Here is an 18874-nt window from a genome sequence, read left to right on the forward strand (position 1 = left end):
GGGATTAAAGACATGTACCACCACGCATGGTTCACACATTTAATTTTCACTTGAACCTAAGAAAGAAAAGGTACAAAATATGCAAGATGATGAGAAAGATGTTTTCTATAAATAGGTAGATCCTCTTTAGAACCACACACACAAAAAAAAATCTCCAATGATCAACTTCAAATGAGTTCCTTGAATCATTCACATATCTCAGAATCAGGGCCACATGCAGACTTCATTCCTCATACTTACAGACCTCCTGAAAATAGGTAGTTTTGGAGAACCCCTTGTTGTAAGGGAGGCCACTTGTTCATTTCCCGGCTGCCCAGACTCCTGAAATAACCACACAGAAACTGTATTAATTAAATCACTGCTTGGCCAATTACTTAAGCGTATTGCTAACTATCTTTTACATCTACAATTAACTCATCTCCATTATTTTATATTTTACCACAAGGCTCATGGCCTGTCGGCAAGGTTTCACCATGTCTTTCTCTGGCGGCAGCTCTATGGCTTCTCCCTGACTCCACCTCCTTTCGCCCAGCATTCAGCTTAGTTTTCCCTTTCTAACTAAGTTCTACCTTGCTATAGGACGAGCCAGTTTCTTTATTCATTAACCAGTAAAAGTAACACATAGACAGAAGGACCTCCCACACACACACCCTCATTGAGATTTTTATGTGGGCTGAAAGGTAGCTCTGAAACTGGTGAATTCACAGGATACCTGAGAGCATTTTACTCTCTTTCTCATGGGAAATGAAGGTAAAGGCATGCAGGGGTAACATCTAGGAATAAGGGCATGGACATTTCTGGGGTCATAAGTATACAGAATGGGGGAAGGCCCATGGCCATACATGAATCTAGCTGACGGCGCTATTCATCGCCCTCTTAAAATATAAGCATTAAGTGTCCATAATGAATTGGACACTATACCAGTTATTTGAGATTACCAGAGGAAACAAGAGAAAAAATGCCTACTCTCATAATGTCATACCCTATTGCAACTGTCCCCTATGTGCCTGTTAATTACAGTTGTTTCTCAGTTAAGTTTGTGCCCAGAATGCCCCCCAATGATTCTACCAGAAGAGTGCCCACAAGTAGTAGAAACAGGAAAAAAAAAGCAAATATTCAGAGAGGGGCAGACTGCAGCTGGAACTGAATGCTTTTTCAGGCTTGAAGAAGCACCACAGAACTCACTTGATGTGCTTTGTATCTCTTGCCGGTTTGTGGCTTGGAAGAGTGGTGTGAACACAGGCTTCCTAAAGAAAGTCTTATCAGAGTATCCATCGCCCTAGGCTGGGTTAGCCAAAGGACAAGGGCCCCAGAGAAGAACACCCTGTGAGATGCTGAACTGCCCCCACTCCAGTGTCTTGCTTCTGGACAGCAGGACTCCTGCCAAAGCCAATCTTCCCAAAGAACCGCTTGGATGAAGGCATCACCCTTGGATCCAGATAAAATCTGTGGGAAGTCATTGAAGACCCTCTAAACTTTGGCCCTATCCCTCCTACCCATTATATTCTTTCCTACTCAAAAGATACTAGATAATCTTCCAAAGATGGTTCCCCTGCTACTTGTTTTTCCGGAGCCAGTGTAAAGGACAACTTTACCAGAAGCTGTGACATTATCAGCAAGAAACTTCTTTTGAGTTCTATGCAGCTCTGGAGTGCTTTGCCCACAGCTAGAAGCCCCTGCTTGGCTACATAGTTTATCTTCCATGGCAGAGCGAAGTCTTTGAGGATAAGGACTGTTTTATGGCTGCTATCTCTTCTCAGTCCTTAGACAGAGCCTTGGTGTTTACTGAATGCAACACCAAGTTGTTTCTTTTCTTTTCTATCTGGGAATTCACTTTATAGTCAAGTTTTCTTTTAACATATTGCTCAGCTACGCATTTTTCTCCAGTCATGTTAATGAAGCAGGAACAACTCTGACGTGAACTTAGAGGCAGGGTGCCTTTAATAAATCTGTGATGTTTTATGCATGGCCTTTGGAGGACTCAAGAGATGCGGGCTTTTTTGTGTCCTTCCACTCCTTTCATAATCTCACTTCCACCGCCCCCACCCACCAGCTGTACTTCTTCAGCCTCCACTCTTATTAAAAACCACTTTAGCCTTTGAGATATCCCAGGACCTTTCCTTCCATATGCTTCCTGTACTTAGCCCCCTCTCCACATTCCTTTAGGCCATTATCCCTGGTCGCAAAGTGTGTTCCCCAGGCAATTTCAGGAACTCTAAGGATGCCCTAGTATTTATTGAGAGTGGTGATCCTAAGTCATGAGCTTAACATATTTACAATTAATACACAGACTATATTTAGGGAACTTTCAACTATATGAAAGTAATTTTTGGCTCAAGCAGAATACCAGGGTTTTATTTGCTGATTCCTAGATTGATTTATATTATGAACTTCAATGATTGACTGACTTACATTTATAGAGAGAAAATATTTAGTGAGCTAAGCATTGCTGTCGACACTAGAAATATGAACTTCGTGTGTTATTTGGAATGACTCTAGCAGACATATAGCTCCATTTACAGAAGAAAACCCGAGGTCTTGTCCAAAATCATGCAGTTATTTTGTGGAGCTAGGGTTCTACCATTGTTCCATTCAGTATGGAGCACATATATTCTGTTATGCCATGGTATCCCCTTTAAAAAAATCCAGTTCGTTCTAGTTGGTCTGCTACTCTAAAACAGAACCCACTAAAATGCAAGCTTAGAGGCAGAAACTTTTTATATTCCTAAGCAAAAGGCTGCCAAGGGCACCGTCTTATTTGGTTTCCTTTCCTTAAAGTGAGCACTGGCTTAGCCCATCACTAACCCAATTATTATACCATCTACTTATACCACCATCACCAAAATCAACTGTGTTTCAAAGAAAACAACAGCCTAAAATATATTATTTCCATGATTTCTTTCTAGAAATTGGGTGCATGGTACAGTACGGTTAAAACCAGACAACTCCAGATTTCACAAGTATGTCTAATCTTACATTTTTGGTACAATGATCCAGGCGGTAGTGTCGCACACCTTCAATCCCAGCACTCTGGTGGCAGAAGCAGGCAGATTTCTGTGAGTTCAAGGCCATCCTGATCTACAGCAATAGTTCCAGGACAGCCAAAAAGCCTGTTTCAAAAAACCAAACCAAACCAAAGAAACAAACATACATTTTGGTACAAAGTTACAATGTAAATGAATTAGCAATGATTATCAAAGCAAACAACCTACACATAAAAGGCTAAAATTATTCCACATTATCAAATAAACTATTCCACAATCAAATATACATCTATGTATTTCCCCTTTAAGAATTTAAAGTAAGGTTACATTTATTCATTCAACAAACATTTATTGAGCACCAACAACTGTACTCGGTGCTATGAAACACAACTTGAATAAGATAAACCAGGCTCCCGCCCTCACTGGATACGGTTTGCTTTAAAGTTTAAATGATTTTGCTAACTATGTGATAGCTAATGTTCTGTAATAGAATTATATTTCGGGGAAAGTCAGAGTCATAGGAGGCCTCTTCTGGAATACTTTTAAATTTTCTTTATGGTAAACGATATAAATCTTTAACTTAAGATTAGAAGGAAGATCAGCAGTCTCTAGTATGGTTTCAACAAGCACGTTGATGGTCAAGTTGACTGTCAAGCAATACGGTGGTGAATGGTGGTCAACCAAGGGGGTAGTTTAGACCATTCGGTTGCGCTTGTGGGATGGAGAGTCTATGGTGGCATCACCAAACTGGGCCGAGGTACGCTTGCGGATTCCCCCACTGTCCAGGCGGAGAGCCAGTTCTTCTGAGCCCAAGGGGTTCGGATCATCTTCTAGAAAGCAACTTTTCCGACGCCCACTGCTGGCAATACCTCCATCTTGAGATGAGGAACCAGGAGTGCCAGATCGCATGCTGATGCTTGCCATAGCGCCATTGAGGCCATGGAGGGCGATGGCCTCGTGGAAGGGCTGCAGGTCGACGTCCACAGGTGCGGTGGATTCAGTGGCAGCAGCCTGACTGGAAGCAGCTGCGGGCGGCCTAGGGGACATCCTGGAGGTGCGTGGCGGGGGAGGGGCGGGGGGGACTTTGCCACAGAGGAAGCTAATGAGGTCTTCCCTGCGAATGATGCTCCTACCCTTCTTCACCCACTCCAGCACATCTCTAACGCGACGCTGGTAGCCAACCTGGACGCCCAGCTCAAAACTTCGCTGGTAGGCATCCCCGCTTTCTTTGTAGAGGCTGGTCACGGCCATGGCCGCATTCTGGAAGGGGTCCCACATAGACAGTCCTGGCTGTTGGCACCCGGAATCTTTGTAGAGCTGGGCCACCGCAGTGGCTGAGATCTGGAAGAGGTGCCAGAGCCTCTGCCGCTCGATCTTGAGCCCCGCCGCATCAGCAGCCGCCTCCTCCTGCAGCTCGGGGGCCAGCTGCTCTTCCTGCTCCGCCTCAGCAAGGCACTGGCGCTCCCACTTAGAAAACCAAGGCTCGGCGACCTCGGCCTCACGGTCCTTCTGCTGCTCCTCCATCCTTCTCTTCCTCCAGGCCGCGCGCCTTCCTCCACTACAGTCTCCGCGGCTGCCTGTGGCTGCAGCTCCTTCACCTCCGCCTCCGCCTCCTCCTCCTCCACCTCCACCTCCACCGCAGCTCACCTCAGGCTCGGGGGGCCGCCCTCCGCCTTCCGCGGCCGCCGCCGCCGCCTTCGCGGGCGCCGCTGGGCGGGCGGGCGGGCGCGCGGGCGGCGGGGGCCCAGAGGCCAAGCGCTCCAGCGAACAAGCGAGCGAGCGCCGCCCGGGGCCCTGGTCCACGCCCCGCCCCGCCCCGCCGGCCCGGCCCCCGCGACGCGGCGCCCGCAGCCTCCGCAGCCGGGGAGATAACCCCAACGCCGCCGGCGCCGCTGCGCTGCCCGCTTCCGGGCTCGCCGCTCGCCCGCCCGCTCACCCGCCCGCCCTCCCGGGCTGCCCGTCCGCTCGCAAACGCCACGGCCTCCCCGCCTCCCCGGTACAGGCCTGGACTGGCCGCTCCGCACCAGCACTCGCTAGCGCCGCGCCTGCCGCACTGAAGGCTCATAGGTGGCCCCGCTGCAGCGCTGCCTCCACGCCGCACTCGCCTGGCGCGGGGGCTCCCTTTGCACACTTTTTGTGGGGGGGACTTGTCGGCTCTATCCAGATGAGCTGATGCCCTTTTACATCCCCTGTTGCCGCAGATGATTATGGGGGCAACTTGATGGTGTCTGCCACATCCAGGGAGGCTGAGGTAAAGTGGAAAGACCTGACCCTTCTGTGAACTAGGCAGGCGATATGGACTCTTTGGCAATGTCTTCCACACTTGGGAAGAAATCTGTGGCATGAATCAGACAGTATTTTTAAAGGGAGAGAAAGGTCACGCTAGGAAAGTGCTCCCTCCTCGGCTTCTGTTTCCTCAAGTGCCCAGTAAGGTGGTTGGACTAGGTGTCTGTAGAGCACCTAAAGGTCTCTGCGAAGCACTGACGGTGGTGATGGAGAATCCCCCTGCTGCCCTTGCACAATGCTCCTTCGGTGCTATTGCATACTTAACCAAATTCTCAGAGTGATGATCAGACATGGCACTGATTTCCTTAGTCTTCTAATACAGGTTTTTATAGCATTTTAAAAGTTGGGGTAGAGAAGGGGTTCTGTGTGGTCCACTTTCAACTACTCAGTACCCCAACATTAAGAAAAAAAATAGAAAGCTCAAACAAAATTTTCTACTGTAGTGCAAAATTCCGATTTTTTTAAGAAAATAAGAATTGCCTAGTTTCCAACACCCTAAAATTCCAGCTAGTTAAAATGCAATACCAAACTAAGCTACAAATGTATGGGAAACTATTGTCTTTTCTCTGCATTCAATATCAGTTTCCATATAATGTTGCAATCCGTTTTCATTGCAGACAATTTCAGAACAAACAAAAGAAGAAATTAAAACTGAGCCAAGAATAACATCAAAAAAGGGAGGAACTGACTGGTAGTCTTTCTTTTTTCAAATTTAGGGAAAGAAAGTCATAATTTTGTAGTTTCTGATGTGAACATTTGTTAAGTATCCAGAAAGCCTTACAAATATAAATTTCAATCTTCTAGAAAAATATTTGATAATTCTGAAGTATTAAAATTAGTATGTAAAATAATCATAATGATCATAAAATGATAATAATAATGATCAAATCACTACGCTTTATCATCATTCTTAAAAGAAATACATGTTTCTAAGTTAAATGTAAAAGACAAGGGGGGCAAGGGAGGGGGGAGGAGGAGGGAAAAAAGGAGGAGAGATTGTGCCCTTTCTCTGCAAACCAGGCTTTTCACGATTCATTAAACCTTTTTTCCATATGTGTAATTGGACTCTTCTCATTTACATAAACGAAGGATGAGGCAAAAGACCTAAGATCAGCTCCCCAAAAGAGACATGTTTCTCATTCTCCTATTTAAAAAAAAAAAAAAAAAAACCTATGTATTATAGAAGTAAACCCCAGGAAGATAGAGTTCTCTTTAGCTCCAGCCCCAACAAAACCTAGGACACTTCTTGGCTGAAGAGTTGGCCACAGCCCTACTCGGGGTACCTTACAGATATTATCAGAGACACATGCTTTTATTTAATTTTTTTCTAAGTGAAAAGCCATAACCTTCTCTCTCTCTCTTTCTCCCTCTTTCTTTCTTTCTTTCTTTCTTTCTTTCTTTCTTTCTTTCTTTCTTTCTCTCTCTCTCTCTCTCTCTCTTCTTCCCTCCTTCCTTCCCTCCCTTCCTCCCTTTCTCCTTCCCTCTCTCCCTTCCAGTTCTGATTGGGTTAAACGCCAAGAAGAAAGAGTGCAGTGTCTTTAGAGACTGCGCGCCCCTCTGCCTGGGCTGGAGTTGTCTGGCTGCTGTCCTCCGTTCACTTGGTTCCAGCACCTGATCAATTAGTTAATTAGTACTTAGAGCTGACTAGCCCCCACTCGACAATTTTCATGCCCTGCATGGTGAAATGTTGAATCCAGCACTGAAATTTCTGTCACACACCCTAATTATTATCACCCCAGTACTTTTTAAAGCCAGCCATTGCACCGAATTATTATTATAGACAGAGTTGGGTAACTCTGTGGAAATATATTATCTCTGGGAATTAAGGATACACCTAATCAATATTTTTCACTGTTGACACTGACACATTTAAATAAAACAATTAAATGAAAAAATCTAATTCAATTAGCTTTCAACTCCCTCCTTTTGGGGGGGGGATGATTTTATATAGGAGAGGTGTTAGAAGAATCACATCAACAATGTTAATGTTTTATCAGTTCCTCAGACACCAAAGCGCATGCTCCTAGGGCATATATAGCTGAGACTGAATTTCATCCTAGATAACCTGAAATGTCAGAAAATAAAAAATTGATACAGAACAAAAAGATCATTTTAACTAACTGTAAGAAAATGATGGTATCTACGTGTGCATGACATTGACGTTTAAAAAAATTCACATAACTAAGGAATGAGTTTTCTATGGGAAAAAAAACATTCCTTGGCCACTTCCCCATCTTTTCAAGTAAGGTTAAGTAGCAACCAGAGAAAACTAGCATTTGAAAACATTAGGATACAGACCAACAGACTTTAATTTTTGGACTTCTCACTGTACCATTACTGAAAGGGTACTGGTATATCAATGATTTCCAATATTATTTGTGGCTATTTTACCTGGTAATAATCCTTATATATCAGTACAGTGGGCTGCCTGCAATTGTAAGAGCTAAATGGTACACAAAACTGGATACACAACCTCACAGACCAGTAAATGGGTTGGACTGAAAGCAAAAGTAAACACCAACCTTAGGAAATGAAAGAAGTTAAAAGATAAGTGTTAAGGACCTTATTCTTTTTGGAGAATAAAACAAGATTTAGTAGCTTTCCACTTAATTTAAATGAAAAGAATCACTACCTTACATATTGCAGTGATAATGTAATGGGGAAAGAAAACAAAAAAGTCTTTGTACAAATGACACCTCCTATAGTTGTTGTGAAGAAACTTTTCCCCTTGGTATCTGCTAACAAATTCTAATTAATGCTGCACATTCCTTTACTGAAATCATTTAATGCGGAACAAGGGGGGTAAAAAGAAATGCTGAATGCTCGTGATTGCCCTGTTAGAATTATGGGAGTGAAAGCCTGGGGCCCCAAACTTACTGTCTATTAAAGCCAAGCTTTGAAAAAGAAATGCAACCTACAAAAGCTGTCAATCTCCCTTGCCCCTAAAGCCTGGGTTCACATGGATTCAAGTGACAGCCCTCCTCCCCCATGCACAATACATCAATCTGTCTCTCCCACAAGCACCCACAGCCCATTGTGCTGGCCGCAGGTGCCTATTATGGCACCCATGGCTGCCTCCCACAGCTCCGCCCCTGAGAAACAGGAACTGCAGACAATGGAGCCCTGTGGGAAGACAGAGGTGGGTGTTGGGAGGGATAACAGACAGATGGTAAAGGGTATAGGGTAGTAAGGTAGTTTCAAAACAAATGTCAAACATTCAAAATTATTGCTTTCGTGTGCCCCCACCCCCGTTTTGAATTGCTTTTGCATTAGTTCCCATCTGCCTTAATTATGAAGACATGTACCTGTGAAGATGAATATTTGATACCCTTTTGGGATCGTGGTAGAGAGGATGACCTTCTATTCTGCACTGTTTCTATTTACTTTCTGGGTTTCTCAAGGTCACAGACTGAAAGTTTTAGTTCAGGGACACTACTAGAGACCATACAGAGAATCAAGAATAGTTCTAAGTTTTACAAGGCTTGTTATTTGCTTTCAATCTTAGTTTGAGGGTCTATAAATTGGTAAGGGATATAACAAGTAGCTACTTTGAGTAATATATTTTCAAAATCAAAATACTATGAAAAGTCTTTCAAATTCTGTGAGAAGCAAACATAAAATACTTAGATCACTTCTTTTCTGGTAAGGAGATAGGAAAAGGGAAATGAGGTAGGTTTACTAATACAAGTACTGAACAGTTTTACTCAGTCTCATTTCCTGTTTCTAGATGTGTTAGAAAGTGAACAAAATTTCAAGAAGTACTAAATTTAATTTGTATCAAGTACCATTATTTTTTAAAGTGCACTTTTGACACTTCATTTTGTAAAATATTATTTTTATGTTTCTTTTAGCTTTTAAATGGTGAACTAATTAACAAGAAATACACAAAAAGTAAAACATATACCAAAACACATACACATATTCATCTAGACATTTTGATTTACTTGCTTTTGCCCTTCTATGATCATTTCACTATACAAGCTTTTCCTATTCTCTAGATTGTTTGTCAGAAACTAAAGCTAAATTAAGAAAAAAATTATCACTGGTATAACTGTCTCAAGCAAAAGTGACCAAAAAAATCTGGCACAACTGTAAGTCATGGTAAAGACAATTGGTGACTTGTTGGAATGAGGATACCCACAGAATAATGCCAGGGATGAAAACCAGCCAGTTTTCCTGAAGCAGACAAGAGGGTCTTGGTTTGCCGTCAAAAACCACAAACTGGGCTTTAACTAGGAACTGTCAGAGATCCAAGTGAGCTCCTGGCCAAGGAGAGCTTAATTAGCAGAATTGGTTTGAGGGTTTTTTTTTAAAGTACATAAGAAAAACAATCAATATGCTATGAAAGCACACAGTGGTCTAATGTAGCACAAACCTCACTATTTTTATGTATATGTAGCTATTTTTTCACATTTCATTAAAAATTTAAATTTAGATTTTAAACATCATCATTATTGTGGCATATTTTTCTTGTGTATCGTTTCAGAGAGATTTATGCATTTATCACCAACTAGATATATGAATAAAGGGCAGTATACATTATTTTTTAACCTGGTAGGAGATTAGTTCATATCAGAACTTTAAAAATTTTGTAGGGAATAATTTTTAATTATTATTAGTTTTGAGTCAGAGTTAGTATTTATAAAAATTAAGACTCAAGTTCAATAAGGGAAAAAATAGACAATTGTTGTTCAGCTGTCAAAAGATCAAGACACTTTGAAGCTACTCTACTTTCTATTAATAATTGTTGCATTGGGAATATTAATTCAAATACTCAGAAATTAGTATCTCTAACTTTAATTATTCATTTAAATAGTCATCAGAGAGAATATGAAGGAGAATTTCACAGATAACCCACAGATATGCCCTTTGTTACAAGTGCTTTCTTGAAAACAATTTTTCTTGAAAAATTGAAAACAGTTTGACATTTACTTATTGGTACAGTTTGTAAACTCTTTCTATAGTGTCACAAATATCTAGAGTTCAAAAGAAATTGCTAAGAATTTTCAATTTAGTCATGGTCTAATATTCATATTTCTGAGTTCTTATATAAATGGCCTTGTTTAACTCACTTACCTGGCCAAAAGACCCCAAGTTTTAGCTGTAAAATTAGATAAGAGCAAACAATTCTTTTGTCTATGATCTTTGACTTTTGAAAATTTTCTGTGATACTAAGTCTACCATTTTTTGTTAGCATTCAAACTAATGGGCTTTGCTATGACATATTATACAATATATTGTTATCTTCTGTTTTCATTTCCTCCTCTGATATCATACAACTCCCCTCTCTCGCTGGTCTCTTTCCCACCTCCCCAAATCCCTCCTGCTGTCATGCCACATATATTGTGACATTTTTTTGTCTCATCTCTCTTTTTCCTTTAGACCTTTTCCTCCTCTTCCATATTCCCATTTTGATGGGGAAGCTTTGTTAATCAATTATGTTCAAGAGGTGGGACCAAGTTAGGGTGTGGCTTTCTGTGACCCAGAGAAAAACAGGCTCACAGTTCAGGTGCTCTCTCTCTCTGAGGCTCCCTCACAGCACAACTGAGCTTGGACTTCTTTTTTCCTTTTTGTTAGTTTTTCCCTTATAAAAAATAAAAATATAATTGCTTTATCTTTGAGCTAGCCTGGTTATTTCCCAAATCGAGCTAACTTTTACAGTTGGTGCTGGAATTGTGGGGCTCAGGTCTTCAGCAGCTCCAGCCAGCCGCCATCAGGCTCCACGCAGTTCATTCGGGTATAGAATTCAACACAGCTGCCCTAAGCAGCCATTAGCCATGGTCCTTCATATTTTCCCCTTAAACATCTCAGAGAGCCTCGAATGCATGGCTGGCTTCTGGGTCCAGTATGGGTCACAGGCATTCCTTTTTGCTCTACTTGTACTTGTGCAGCTATGGACCAGTCAGGGACTTCCGCGGAGCGCACAGTCTGTGATTCACACTACATAACTGTTTTTAATCTGAGCATATCTTTCGGTTTAACGCTAAAATCAGATTCAAACCAACTACATGGCTACAAATGTACCGGGACACCTACTGGCAGGTAACGGATATTGCACCGACTCCAGCTCAAACTCAACCACAGGTAAGATTTATAATTTAAAAATATAAATTATAAACTTATAATTTAAAACAGCAAGATGATAGACAATTTAATAATTCAGGAGTTCAATAGCTTTTTTTACTTATACTATGTATGATGTTATGCAAGGTTTATATGATTTCCCTCCTGTATCCCTGTATTTGATTCTGGGGATTAGCTTTGTCCTTCATATTTTCTCCTTAAAAACATGGTTTTATAATAGGGCCAAGAATGAGGCACTTTTAGAAATGATACAGTCTTTACAGACTGACAGTAATCAATTAAAAAGGGAAATCCAGAACTCTGGAGAATGATATAGCCAATTTGACAAACAAAACCCAGTCAATGACAGAGGGTGCTGAGACGTTGTCTGAGAGAATTCATACTGTTGAATGTATTAATCAGACTCTGTTGAAGGGTTTTGATAGACTGACTGATAGAATGTCTTTCCAGGAAGGTAATATACATGCTATAAAGATTATGTCCAAGGATGAGACATTATTTTTACTGGACAGACTTCACACCTTGGAATCCTCAATGAGGGCATTAGAACAGAACACTGGACAGGAGATCCAGATTCTACAAAAGGCAGTGGTTACTAAAAAGATTTGAAAAGATTGAGGAATGTATTGATTTGACAATCAGGGACAAAAGGCACAAAGACAAAATGTAGTCTCATCAGTACGTACCAAACTCTGGGATCGCTTACCCAGAGTTTTACCTGCTTTTCTGGTGATATCATCAGAAAGGGCATCTGGCACCAAATACCCTAAGGTAGTCAAAGAATATAACATGGGAGTCCATACATATGACTGATCTAAAGGAAATTAAACAAGCAATTTTATCTTATGAAATACATTCATCCTTCATTAGGGAAATGGTCAAAATTTGAACTTCAAGCAACAAAGCAATGCCAAAAGATGGGATTCAGTTAATCTCAGCGATCCTACAAAATGGACCTCAGTTGCTTTGGAAGTGTTACAAGAGAGAAGAAGTGAAAATACTATAGCAACAGGGAAAAGCAAAAGGATTGAGATTTCACAAGATCGAATTCTGGGTGAGGGACTTTACTCTGATTCTCAGGATCAGACAATTTATGATGAACACACCTTGTCCCTATGTAGCACAGCATGGTTGGAACAGGATTCAGGACTTTTTACAAAGATTAACTAAGGCTGTACTGATATGGGTAACAGACCCAGAAGCTAGACATGTACTAATTGAATCTTTGGCTTTTGAGGATGCTAACTTAGAATGGAAAAAGATCCTTGGGCCTTTAAAGATCAGATCAGCACCAATAAATGAATGGATCCTGCATACAATGAATGTTGAGACACTTGACTATAGTACTGAAGCTTGGGTAGGAGAAGCATTTTCCAATAGTATGAGGAGACATCAAAATACCAAATGTTTTAATTGTTGTAGAATAGGACCTCTGAGAAGGGATTGTAGACAAGGAATTCCTAGGAATAATTTCTCCTCTGGGAATGGCAAGAATAGGAGGACTCAGCCTTCAGGTATATGTAGGAGGTATGGTAAAAGCTAACATTGGACCAATGAATGTAGGTCAACAAAAGACAGAAAAAGCAACCTGATACCATCAGGAAACTTCTTGGGGGGCCTCTTGCATGCCCCCAGGATGAATGTGATCCAATCATTCCCAATTACAATGGAGAATGTGTCTCACCAGGAAAATTAAAAAATCCAGTGCCTATTATAAAAAAAAACTGGCCTGGATGATGGAATAGATGTGGAGGATGAATCAAACGCTCCAGTAGGATGTAGGAAACATATATTCTGGAAATGTATAGACTTCTATAAATGATCAAAGACCAAAGCTAAGAGTATGTATACATAGCATTTTTATTGAAGGCTTTCTAGACATGGGTGCAGATCTTACAAGGAGGAGGGTCTGCTTGTTGGTCCTGACCACCCAGCTAGCTTAGCCCCAAAATAACCACACAGAAATTGTATTAATTAAATAACTGCTTGGCCCATTAGCTCTAACTTCTTATTGGCTAACTCTTACATATTAATTTAATCCATCTTCATTAATCTCATAAGATCTGCATAAGAGTAACTACTAATAACCACATGACACAGTCAATACTAGGTTGTCTCAAAATTTCCTCTCCTAATACCATTAGTTCAGAATTCTTCAATTTAGCCTCAGGCAGACTTTTGGATAATTACAGAAAGCAGCCTCACTCTTTGCCAAAATATCACAAGAACTATCTCTAGGCTGCTTACTAATATTCTCCTCTGAAACCATTTGAGCTGGACCATCACAATCTATATTGCTCTCAGCAACATTGTCTTCCCTGTTCCCACTAATATGGCCCATTAAGGCCTAATTAAAGCAATCATCTGTTTTCCTAATCCAACTTCCCAAAGTCCACATTCCACCAGAAAGCAGCAAGGTCAGGCCTGTCACAGCAATACCCCATCCCTGCTACCAATTTCTGTCTTAGTCCATTTTCTTTGATGTGAAGAGGCACAATGATAATGACAACTCTTATAAAAGAAAGCATTATTGGGGCTTGCTTACAGTTTCAGAAATTTAGTCCATTATTATCATGGTGGGGAGCATAGCAGAATGCAGATAGACATGGTGCTGGAGAAGAAACTGAAAGTTCGGCATCTGGATTGATAGACAACAGGAAGGAGATTCTGGGTTTGGCATGGGCCTTTGAAAGGTCAAAGCTCACCCCCAGTGCCACACTTTCTCCAACAAGGTCACACCTCCCAATTCTTGTCAAGTAGTGCTTCTCCCTGGTGACCAAGCATTCAAATATATGAGCCTAATGGGGCCATTCTTACTCAAACTGCCACAGTACTTGAAATCTTAGCTAGAGCAATAAGACAACTAAATGAGATTAAGGAGATACAAATAAGAAGGGAAGAAGTCTAAGTATCTTTATTTGGAGACAATATGATTTTATACATAAAAGGCCATAAAATTCTACCAAGAAACTTTTACAGCTAATGAACATTTTCAGCAAAGTAGCAGGATTGCAAAATTAACACACAAAATCAGTAGTCTTCCTTTATATAAATTTCAAATGAAATAAGAAAGAAAACAGGGAAACAGCACCTTTCACAATGGCTTACAATATAGCTTAGAATGACTCTAGTCAAGCGAGTGAAAGACTTGTATAATAAGAACTTTAAGATATTAGAGGAAGACATTGAAGAAGACACCAGAAAATAGAAAGATCTCTCATGCTCAGGAACCAGTAGGATTAATAAAGTGAAAATTATCATTCTTCTAAAAACAATTCATAGATTGTAACATGAAGGCCAGCTTGTTGGGGTTTCTGTCCCGCCTGGTACCCCACAGCCAGCAAGCCCAAAGAAAATCAATCACACAGAGATCTCTATAAGTTATAAAGCTGATTGGCCCATTAGGTCAGGCTACTTATTAGCTCTTATAACTTATCTTAACCCATTATTCTGATCTATTTTAGCCATATGGCTTGGTACCTTTTTCAGCTGGGCCAGTTTACATGTTGCCTCTTCGGTGGTCTGCGCAGGAATCGCAGAGGAACCTCCCTGCTTCCCAGAATTCTCCTGTTCTCATTGTATCACGTCTACTTCCTGTCTGGTTTTCCTGCCTATACTGCCTGCCTGGCCAATCAGCATTTTATTAAAATATGATTGACAGAATACAGACAATTCTCCCGCATCAATAGATTTAAAGCAATCTCTATCAAAATTCAAAAACAATCCTTCACAGAAATTGGAAAAAAAAACAATCTTCAACTACATATGGAAACATACACACATAAAAAATACAGGATAGTTTAAAAATTCTGAATAATAAAATAACTACTGGAGGTACCACCACCCATGATTTCAATTTGAACTACAAAACTATAATAATAATAATAACAATAATAATAATAATAATAATAAACCTCATGGTATTGGTATAAAACAGGCATGTTTATCAATGGAACTGAATACCCAGACATAAATCCACACACTTATGGACACTTGATTTTTGATAAAGAAGCTAGAAATACACACTAGAAAAAAGACAGAATCTTCAACAAATGATGCTGGTCAAATTGGACACCTGCATGTAACAGAATCCAAATAAATCCATCGTTATCACCCTGCGTAAAATTCAATACAAATGGATCAAAAACTTCAACATAAAACTAGATACATTAAATCTGACAGATGAGAAAGTGGGGCATTGTCTTAAACTCATTTTGGTAGAGGAAAAAAATTCCCTGAACAGGACAATGATACTGAGACCAACAATTAATAAATGGAACTTCATGAAGCTGAAAACCTGTATGGCAAAGGACACAGTCATTAGAACAAAGCAGCAACCTACAGAATGGGAAAAACTTTAGCAATCACACATATGGTAGAGCATTACTATCTAAAATATGTAAAGAATTAAAAAAAACCCTTAACATAAAGAAAATAAATAACATAATTAAAAATGGGGTAAAAAACTAAGCATAGACAGCTCAAACATTAAAATACAAATGGCTGAAATACAATCAACATCCTTAGCCATCAGGGAAATATGCAATAAACATCCTTTGAGATTTCATCTTATACCAGTCAGAATAGCCAAATTCAATAAAACAAATGACAGCTCATGCTGGCAAGGATGTGGGGAAAGGGAAAACAATTATTCATTGCTGATAATAGCACAAACTTGTACAGACACTATGGAAATCATGTGACAATTGAAATATATGCTAAGTCTTTCAATTTTCTTCATGGAGTGTTAGTAAATACTACAAAAATTGCAAACACAAAACATAGAAGAATAACAATGGAATATCAGTGGTATTTATCAGAATAAGACATAAATAGTTGTTTATGTGTTAGGCTTTCTACTGCTTTTACAAAATACCCCACAGAAACTTACCAGTGTAAAAATGCATTTTAATCACAGTTCCAACATTATTGGTCTATGGTTACCCAGCACTGTGTGCTTGGGTAGAGCTTTATAACAGTAGAAGTGCATGGGAAAACCAGAAAATGATTCTCCACCTGATGTAGTTTGGAAAAAGAGACACAGAATGCCTGCATTACCAGGCTTTCTTCCTTTTCCCCTTATTTTACTAGAGCCCCATCCTATGAGATCTCGACTTTCAGAGCAGGCCTTCCCCTTCGATCAGTCTTTGACAATGCCCCCATCCCCACACATGATGTGTGCTTTACTGGTATCGTATTTTTGAATTCAGTCAAATTGACAATTAAGAGTAACTATGGGAAGTCTCCTTCTTGTAGAATTTATGACCAATGCAAACAAATCTTTTGTTAAAAAACAGATTTTTTTCCTCAAGTTTATTTGTAAAATGAGCATGGCTTCTATCTGCCAATATGAAGACCAAACAAACCTTAAGCCATAACATTTCAGGAACCAGACAGCTCAGTAGTTATGAGCATGCACTGTTCATCCAGAGGACCCAGTACCCATATCAGGCAGCTCGCCTGCAACTTCAAATCTAATTGATCTGAGGTCCTTCCTCTTCTGGCCTCCATGAGCACTGCATGTACACAGACACATACACACACACACACACACACACACACACACACACACACACACAAAATGATAAGAAAAATAAATCTCTTTTAAAAACCCATAACATTCCACCCTTAGTCTCCAAAAGTCTCATGTTTATTTCATGATAAAAATGTATTAAATCCATTTTCAAGAGTTTTAATCATTCCAACATTGTTGAAAAGTTCAAAATCAAAGTGTCTTCTGAGACTCAAAGTATGATTTTTAGTGCCTGGAAAATACTAGAAGAGCAAGCTGCACATTTCCAAGATATAATGCTGCAAAGTAAACATTCTCACTACAATAGGGAGGAATGAAATCATAAAACGAGCGAGAGGAAAGATAGTACAACAAACATTGTAGCTTCATGCCCAGCATCGAGGACACCATATCATATGGATCCCAGAGGTTGAAGGCAGCTCCGCCACTACTGTCTTGCCCTTTACAGTTCCAGTGACCCCACTGTCACCCGCTCTCACTGGCTGGCTCCACCTGCGATTCAGCAGCTGCTCTACATTCCTCGCATCCCCAACACTTAAGACTATGCATAGCTAAGAGGGAATACCCCCACTGAAGTAAGTGGGATCATTGTATAGGCTAGAGAAGCCGATGGAATAAAGAGGGAAAATAAAGAATCAGAGAAAGACATCCTCCTTTGTCGCTGTTTGGTCTTTTCTTGCCTACTTTAAATCTTTATGATTAGTAGAGCAGCTAAGCAAAGGGTGGAAGTCGCAATGTATTGATAGCAAGTGAATACAGCAGCAGCAGCAGCAGCAGCACCTTGTTGTGGTGGTAACGATAGCAACAGTAGCTGCAAGAGAGTGGCCGAGCAGCTAAATGAAGAAATCACAGGGCGATAAAGCGCAGCATAGCAAGACTGAATGAAAACAGAAGGCTGTGAGGAAGCAGAGATGGCAAACTCTGGGCCCAAGAAAAAATAAAATATGGGAGAAGAGAGAGACCTCAACAACAGGAATTCTTTCCCCATGCTTCCTGGCAAACATGATGTGAGCTTCTATGCTCAAGTATACCCTCCTCGTCATGATGGAGTGACCTTCTGAAAGTATGAATCAATAACGTTTTCTCTCTTGAGCTGTTCCTGTCAGATATTTTGCTCATAGTGATGACAGGGATAAATGCTAAAATTTGGTGCCAGAGAATGAGACTAATGTAACTAAACTTGACTGTTCGGTATCTAAGACTTTGGAACTGGTTTGTGGGAAGAAAAGATTAGAGAAAGTAATGAGTTAGAGACAGCCTAAGGTTTTGTAGGATCTTGATGGGAGGATTCAGAAGATCAGAGCTGATAGGGATATGAACAATGAGCACTGTCCTCATGAGGTTTTAGATAAAAAACAATGACTCTATTGGGATTTTGAATAAAGACTGTGTATGTTACATTCCTGTGAAGAACATTTCTCCATTTTATCCTTCTCCTGAATCTTCCTGGAAAACTGAACTTTAACAAATGTGAGGGATGGATGGAGGGAGAGAGTATGACTGGAATGGGGTGGGGGTGTGGAAACCTCATGCAGTGGAAACTCGCTGCAATCTATGGGATTGACAGTAGTGAAGACTCACAGTAGTGGGGAATATGGAGCCTGAACAGGCCATCTTCTGTAACCAGGCAAGGCTTTCGGCAGTGGCACTGGGACAACAACCCAGCCACAAAACCTTCAACCTACAATTTACCCTGCCTGCAAGATGTGCTGGGATAAAGGTGGCACAGAACTTGTAGGAGTGGCCAGTCAATGACTGCTCCAACTTGACACCCATGCCACAAGAGAAAGCCCGCTCCTGACACTGTCTGGGGGGGGGGGGGGCGGGAACCAGAGGGTAGGTAGCCTAGAGAGGTAGAATAGAACTAAACACAACTAGCCAAAAAGTCAATAAAATGATTCCTAATTATAATCTGCTATACTCATAGATCAGGAACCAAGCCCAATTGTCATTAGAGAGGCTTCATCCAGCAAATGATAGGAGCAGA

At 40.8% G+C, this 18874-nt stretch overlaps 1 protein-coding gene and 1 pseudogene across 1 annotated transcript; one reads left to right on the plus strand and one right to left on the minus strand.

Annotated features, from left to right (window-relative positions):
• Positions 1-2881: 2881 nt before the first annotated feature.
• Hapstr2 (HUWE1 associated protein modifying stress responses 2) lies at positions 2882-4582 on the minus strand. The gene has a single exon (XM_048457730.3). The coding sequence runs from the start codon at positions 4506-4508 to the stop codon at positions 3678-3680; it is 831 nt and encodes a 276-aa protein (XP_048313687.1). The 5' UTR covers positions 4509-4582; the 3' UTR covers positions 2882-3677.
• A 3755-nt stretch (positions 4583-8337) lies between these two features.
• LOC125415357 (pre-mRNA-splicing regulator WTAP pseudogene) overlaps positions 8338-18874 on the plus strand; it is a 52644-nt pseudogene continuing 42107 nt past the window's right edge.

This window comes from Myodes glareolus, chromosome X, assembly GCF_982192425.1.
Source record: "Myodes glareolus chromosome X, mMyoGla1.1, whole genome shotgun sequence".
In the NCBI taxonomy this organism is placed as follows: Eukaryota; Metazoa; Chordata; class Mammalia; order Rodentia; family Cricetidae; genus Myodes; species Myodes glareolus.